The sequence below is a fragment of the Conger conger genome, chromosome 17 (genome assembly GCF_963514075.1).
Source record: "Conger conger chromosome 17, fConCon1.1, whole genome shotgun sequence".
NCBI classification, from domain to species: Eukaryota; Metazoa; Chordata; class Actinopteri; order Anguilliformes; family Congridae; genus Conger; species Conger conger.
The window spans coordinates 18,372,139-18,380,260 of NC_083776.1; the positions used below are offsets into that span (position 1 = coordinate 18,372,139).

Sequence of the window (8,122 nt, forward strand, 5' to 3'; positions counted from 1 at the left end):
AGCGAGCTGCCCCCCATTCCCCCCCCACCGGAAATCGACCTGCCCCCTTCCCCACCCGCCCCACACGGTGACATCACTCTGACATCGCCCACGGCCCCGCCCCCGCCCCCGGCCCAGAGCGAGCTCCAGCAGCTAATGGCGCAGAAGTTTCCCAATCTGCCCCAGAACATTCTGGATCCAGCCCTGGATGTTTCCGCTCCTTCCTCCGCCCTGACCCCGTCGCCCCCTCCCCTTCCCTCGCCCCCGCCAGCCCCGGCCCCCCTCAAAATATTCTCGTTCAGCCCCACCTCGTACGGCGCCCCCTGTGGAGCCGTCCTGCCTACGTCCCCCGTCTCGCCCCTCCCCCAAGGGCCGGGCCTGTCAGTGAGGAAACAGCACAGTCTGTCCACAGGCCACCCCCCTCACCAGGCCCCGCCAACGCTGCCCAAACAGCACAGCCTGTCCTCCAAAGCCCTGCCTGCCACCGCCGCCCCCTCCCTGGTGAAGCAGATCGCCAGCCAGTTCCCCGGGCCCAGTAAGGGCCCCCCAGTGGTCAAAACTAAGCCCAAATGGCAGCCCGGGGGCCAGACACAACCGTCCCCTGAGTTCCCCCCCCCTCCCCCAGAGAGCAGTCTTCCCTCCCCAACGGCCTTCTCTGCCCCCCCCATAGCCCCCGCCCCTGGTCCCCCCCCGCCACCCCCTCCTCCTCCCCTACCGCAGACCGCCAGCAGCCAATCGGGGTCGCCCAAGAAGTCGCCCACTTCGTCCTCCGCCGGGGGGAAGAAGCCGCCCCCGGCCCCTCAGAGGAACTCCAGCATCCGCCGGAGCCTGTCGGGGGAGCAGGACTACAAGAAGGTGGAGAGCCTGGTGAGCATGTTCGCCACGCCGCCCGCGTCCTCCTGCAGCTCCTCGTCTGGGTCCCCGTCCCGCGAGGCCCCCGGGAGCCAGCCGGCCCGGCCCAAACCGGGGAAGCTCAACCTATCGGCCCTGCCCCCGGCGCTGCAGCAGGCCCAGTGCGGCTCGGACTTCCCCTCGCCCCCGCCCGAGTTCGAATACTTCCCCCCTCCCCCGCCTGACTCCGAGCTCCTGCTCCCGCCGCCCCCGCCCGCGGCCCCCCCCAGCGGGGCCCCCAAAGTGGCTGTGGTGACGCCCCAGCCGCAGATGTCGGCCACCGCGGCCCCGTCCTGGAGCAGGAGTTCAGCCAAAACCCCCCCTCCGGCCCTCCTCCGCCGCAGCACCCCAACCCCGGAGCCCCCGCCCCTGTGCGGCTCCCCGCTGCCCCCCACCTCGCCCAAGGGCAACCTGTCGCTGCAGCCCAACTTCCTGGAGGACCTGAACCGGACTCTGAAGAGGAAGTCTGTCACCAGGCACGGCTCGCTCACGGCCTCCCGTGTGTCCGCCCGGCTGGATCCGGCCTCCACCGTGGACGACATGGCCCTGCCCGGCCCGTCCTCCTCCGAGCTCCACGCCCACCCGCAGAAACAGGGCGGCTATGGCCCCGCCAACATTTCAGGCTATGCAACGCTACGAAGGGGGCCCCCCCCAGCCCCACCCAAGAGGGACGAGAGCACCAAACTTACCAAGGAGTGGTAGCGAAGAGGACAGTGAGGAACGCCCCCAATGGGATCACTGTTATCTGTGCGGGGGAAGTGACCTCATATTCTAAGTATGGAGCACAGGAAGTAACATTATGTTTGGAGTGTGGAACAGAGGAAGTGACATCATGTTCTGAGTGTGGAACAGAGGAAGTGACCTCATTCTGAGTATGGAGCACAGGAAGTGACATCATATTCTCAGTGCGGACCAGAGGAAGTGACATGTTCTCAGTGCAGAGCAGAGGAAGTGACATCATGTTCTGAGTGTGGAGCAGGGGAAGTGACCTCATGTTCTCAAAGCAGAGCAGAGGAAGTGACATCATGTTCTGAGTGTGGAGCAAGGGAAGTGACCTCATGTTCTGAGTGTGATGGGAAAGGGAAGTGACCTCATGTTCTGAGCTTTGGGAGGAAGTGACATCAGTTCTGAGTGTGTGGTTGGGGGGGCGGGGGGAACTTTGATGGAGGCATTACAACCCACACAGAAATGCACGAGAATATGATTCCGCATATTTCAGTATAACTACTCTACTACTATAAAAAATCCAACCAAATCACCTATCAGCTTTTCTGTGAGTTTGTGCCGCAGTGTATTAATTATAAGCAATCAACAAAAAAAGATGAGAAGAATGACTATTGCCGCAATGTATTGGTACTGCATGGACTCCTGTATAAACATACTGTAACACGAGATGTCCGTGGAGAATAAGCTGTATTGGGGTGTGTGGGAGGTAAGGAGAGTTTTGTTTTTTTATATGAAATAATTTAATATGTTAATATATGGTTTTTAAAACCTAAAGAACGAAGGTTCAGCCTGTACACACAGACAGTGAGGAAGGTGGAGTGGCTAGGTCATGTGACTGGCTGTGGAGGTAATGAAGTACGAGTCAAGTTGAAGGCTTCCCATGTCTGTCAGGCTGGGGCTCTTTCCAATCGCTCAAGCTCCGCCATCTTTATGGAAATTTCAACCCGTTAAATGTTCCTGCTAACATGTTCCTGCTAAGAGCTAGAAGCTAGAAGTTCCCCAAACTGTTCTTGAGCAAGGAAACATAAGTGCAACCTGAGTATTCTTGTGGAATGCGTGACATATAAATGATCAACCTGCGGATCCACCCCTCCCCGTCTGCCACGCATGCGCCACGTCTGTAACCGACGCCCCTTCCAACTGATGCTTGAAGGAGCGAGGACATTCAATTTGCCTAATTCACGTTATCACGATTTCCCTGTCTTCACTTCCTGTTCACGCCTCTTTTCCTTACCTCCTCGATGGGTGGAGCTAGGAACAAGAAAATAAGGAGGTGGAAAAATAAGCCATTGGAAAGAGCCCACTGTTTCCCGGGTAGTCACTAGAATGCACAAAGGTGTAAGATGTCTATTTTGATGCAAAGTGGTATCTTTTGCACCAAAAACATCAGTGAACAGTGAGCAACTGGACAACTAAAGACATGATTCTAACTTGTATCAGTTCATTTATTTCTAATGGCCTTTTTTTTTTTATGAAAAAAAAAAAGATTTAGCACTAAAACAAAAAGAAAATGAAAATAATATCATACCTCTTATATACTTTTTTTGCTGGGTGCGCAGTGTGGATCTGACCACATGTCACTCACACACACACACACACACACACACACACACACACACACACACAAACTTGGAGAGTGAACTTACACCTCATATTTAATGATCTCTTAGAAGGAAGGTTTTATGTTTTATGCCTTCTCTTTTAGTTCAAGGTGCTGCAAATCAGACCATTTAAATGCTGCAGAGGCACAGCCTGGGACCTGTAGCAACAGGTGCACATCTTGCCCAGAAGAAAGTACACACTCAGCTGCTGAGAAACACATATACAGCATCACACAACTCACATCCATATACACACATACAGCATCACACAACACACATCCATATACACACATACAATCAGCTCGAGAATTATTGGCGCCCGTGATAAATATGCACAAAAAATACTGTGAACTGAAAAACACTCTTGACATATGTAAGTAGTGTGCTTCATTAATGATTTGGCAAACTCCAGACACTTGGTTTTGTTTCTTGTGCTCAGTGAGGGCTTTCTTTGTGCAGCCCTTTGTTGGTATGGACATGTGTATGTCTTATGGTTCTGTTTGAGACTTTGTGACCCCAAGATGCAAATGCAACCAATATCTGCAATTCTTAAACTGTGATGCTTTGGTTTTTTATTGCCTCCCTCACTATCTTCCTCACCATCTGTGGGGACAACATGCACTTGCCTCATCTTCCTGGCAAGTTCCCAACCATTCCATGTTTTCCTTTTTTTTTTATTGTTGCACTTACAGTGCAAAGTGGTATGTTTTTTTGTACCCATTACCAGTCTTTTGATGGTCAATTTCCACTGGTCTCTGCTGAATTGACAGTTCTTTGGCTTTTCCCATGCATATGGATGACAAAGGGATTTTGCATGCTTGTTACCTCATTTTTATACTCTAGTGAAACAGGAAGTGATGGAATAACACACATGTAGTTCCGTTAGACTGACATTAACTAAATTAAGTAAAATTTTATGGCCAATTTAACTTTGTTTAATTCTATTTACAATAATTGTTAGGGGTACCAATAATTTTGGCACCTATAGTTTTCAGAAAAAAAGAGATGAAACACAAAAAAACACAGAATAATTAGCATAAATGTATTGAAATAAAAGTATATTGGCTTTTTTTTTTAACGTAACATATGTTATGTATGTAAGTTTGAACATAACATATATGCTATTATCGGTGGTCACTATATGCAGCACATCTTAATTTTTATCAAGGGTGCCAATAATTCTGAAGCATCACACGAACACATCTATGCAGTATATATACATGCATATATAGCATCACATGAACACATCTATATACACACATACAGGATAACACAACCGTATATGCACACATACAACTTCACAAATACAACGGCTGCACGGTGTTGCAGTGTGTAGCACTTACCTGGCAGCAAGAAGGGTTCAAAGCCTGGGCCTTTCTGTGTGGAGAATGTTCTCCCCATGTCCGCTGGGATTTCCACCAGGTACTCTGCGTTCCTCCCACAGTCCAATGACACGCAGGTTAGGTTAATCGGAGAGTCTAAATTTCCCCTAGGCATAAGTATGTGAACACAAACACCTCTATATACACACACATACTCACAAACACCTACATACACACATGTAGCATCACATAACCACATGCAATATCACAAACACATCCACATACAAACAGGGCCACATAAACACAGCTACACACAGAATCACACAGACATCTGCTTACGCACACACAGGACCACATGCCGATTTTCAAATCGGTGGGATCTTGTAAACATCTCGTTCATACCCAGTTCCTTCTTCACTTCCATTGTGAGGACCGATGATTTTGTATTGGTAGATTATTACCCTTTTTAAAACCAATATCTAAGTGAATTATGTAAAAAAAATAAAAAAAATAAATAGAAATGTAGCAAAGGAAATACTGTATGTATCCTAGGAAGCCAAAGGGGCTCTTTGAAGTGACAAGCATCTTGGGAATATATGAAGAATTGTGAGAAATAAAAATAAAATGTCTCCTGCATTTAAACCTATGATCACAATATAGATGTTGAAATTATACTGTGATGTCCCAGTGCCTCTTGTGTTGCTAGGAAATGTCTGTTTTTTGTATTTATTTTAAATCCACTGTTTGAATGAGGAAAACTTTCTTCATGGTATATGATTTCTGGAACTCTGGTTACACTATGAAAAAAATAATCATACTCGACCAATTCCTACCATACAGTACCCCTGGATAAGAGCATCCGAAAAATGGCTGTAAAGATTACATTCTTCAAACTAAATATCTATGCTGCAATACTGTAGCCTACTGCTGAATGTGCCATTGTGCTGCTCACCACTCCAGAGATTAAATGGGAGGTGAACACGGACTCTAAAATTAGGCAGGAAAAGAGGCGTGAACTTCCATAAGTAGCTAAAATAATCAGTGACAACGTTCGGAATGTTTTGGGAGTCACATAAGGAATGGGCATCGCTGTGTTATGTAGACCCACTTTCTCTTTCACTGCTGTTGCAAGAACCATTATTTTCCCTGTAGAATTCACTATGTGCACTTGGACATGGGCCTCGCTTGGATCTGGAATATTATTCATGTGAATAAAAGGAAAACTTCAACAAACTTGGGTTTAAATTTCACAAAACTCACAAAACTCCACAAGAAACAAGATTATAAGAAGAGGGTTGTGTAAAAAAGCAGAATGCATGCATTCAAAGGGTTAGCGTTGCTTGGAGAGTATATATTATACAGGATGATGTGGAACATGACAAAACTCACATCAAGAAAACCAAGATTTTAATTTCATTTTAATGATCTAATTAAAAGTGAAAGTTCCATTTTAAGCCACTGTCGTGAATGTTATCAGTCCAAAACCCAATATTGCTAATGCTATCAGTCCAAAACCCAATATCGCTAATGCCATCAGTCCAAAACCCCATATTGCTAATGCCATCAGCCAAAAACCCAATATTGCAAATGCTATCTGTCAAAAACCCCATATTGCAAATGCTATCAGTCCAAAAAAACTCATATTGCTTGTACAATTTGCCGAAAAAGAACAAATGAAAAAAGACACATTGCTCATTTTATCAGCCAATAATGTTGTGGTAAAAATGCCAGTTTTCCTATGGCCTAGATGAGCAGAGCCATATGTAAACACAAGAGCTAGGCTTACTTCCGGCTTACCCTGAAAAATATTGTTCATTGAAAACTTTCAGTTCAACAGAAGAACCACTCAAGAAAAACAGATCTCACAACAAATACTACTTGCATTTCAAGTAAATAAATAAATGAAAAAAACTACACATATTAAGTGCTCAGATGTTAACCATTCGTATCAACTTCCTTATGTTTTTACTTCAGGTCTCTATGTAGAATTCTGAAGCATGTATGCGTGTGTGTGTGTGTGTGTGTATGAGGGTGGCAAGAGGCCGTTTCATTACAAATCATATGGGACCATGGCATGGTTACGGTAGCTGTTGCTTTTCATACTCCACTTGTACAAAAATAGAACTTCACTGAAATAAATAAATGCTGTACATACAGTCAGGTCCATAAATATTGGGACATCGACACAATTCACATCTTTTTGGCTCTATACACCACCACAATGGATTTGAAATGAAACAAACAAGATGTGCTTTAAATGCAGACTTTCAGCTTTAATTTGAGGGTATTTACATCCAAATCAAGTGAACGCTGTAGGAATTACAACAGTTTGTATATGTGCCTCCCAATTTTTAAGGGACCAAAAGTAATGGGACAAACTAACAATCATAAATCAAACTTTCACTTTTTAATACTTGGTTGCAAATCCTTTGCAGTCAATTACAGCCTGAAGTCTGGAACACATAGACATCACCAGACGCTGGGTTTCATCCCTGGTGATGCTCTGCCAGGCCTCTACTGCAACTGTCTTCAGTTCCTGCTTGTTCTTGGGGCATTTTCCCTCCAGTTTTGTCTTCAGCAAGTGAAATGCATGTTCAATCGGATTCAGGTCAGGTGATTGACTTGGCCATTGCATAACATTCCACTTCTTTGCCTTAAAAAACTCTTTGGTTGCTTTCGCAGTATGCTTCAGGTCATTGTCCATCTGCACTGTGAAGCACCGTCCAATGAGTTCTGAAGCATTTGGCTGAATATGAGCAGATAATATTGCCCGAAACACTTCAGAATTCATCCTGCTGCTTTTATCAGCAGTCACATCATCAATAAATACAAGGGAACCAGTTCCATTGGCAGCCATACATGCCCACGCCATGACACTACCACCACCATGCTTCACTGATGAGGTGGTATGTTTTGGATCATGAGCAGTTCCTTTCTTTCTCCATACTCATCTCTTCCCATCATTCTGGTACAAGTTGATCTTTGTCTCATCTGTCCATAGGATGTTGTTCCAGAACTGTAAAGGCTTTTTTAGATGTTGTTTGGCAAACTCTAATCTGGTCTTCCTGTTTTTGAGGCTCACCAATGGTTTACATCTTGTGGTGAACCCTCTGTATTCACTCTGGTGAAGTCTTCTCTTGATTGTTGACTTTGACACACATACACCTACCTCCTGGAGAGTGTTCTTGATCTGGCCAACTGTTGTTAAGGGGTTTTTCTTCACCAGGGAAAGAATTCTTCTGTCATCCACCACAGTTGTTTTCCGTGGTCTTCCGGGTCTTTTGGTATTGCTGAGCTCACCGGTGCGTTCTTTCTTTTTAAGAATGTTCCAAACAGTTGATTTGGCCACACCTAATGTTTTTGCTATCACTCCGATGGGTTTGTTTTGATTTTTCAGCCTAATGATGGCTTGCTTCACTGATAGTGACAGCGCTTTGGATCTCATATTGAGAGTTGACAGCAACAGATTCCAAATGCAAATAGCACATTTGAAATTAACTCTAGACCTTTTATCTGCTCCTTGTAAATGAGATAATGAGGGAATAACACACACCTGGTCATGGAACAGCTAAGCAGCCAATTGTCCCATTACTTTTGGTCCCT

General features: G+C 45.8%; 1 protein-coding gene across 1 annotated transcript in view; it reads left to right on the forward strand.

Moving 5' to 3' along the window:
- The window catches only part of LOC133116677 (ras-associated and pleckstrin homology domains-containing protein 1-like), a 30,332-nt gene extending 24,580 nt beyond the window's left edge, over positions 1 to 5,752 (forward strand). The window contains exon 17 of the mRNA XM_061226521.1: positions 118 to 5,752. Within this exon, the coding sequence (XP_061082505.1) occupies positions 118 to 1,572 (1,455 nt within the window). The 3' untranslated portion in view covers positions 1,573 to 5,752. The remainder of the gene's footprint in view (positions 1 to 117) is intronic.
- The last annotated feature ends 2,370 nt before the right edge of the window (positions 5,753 to 8,122 follow it).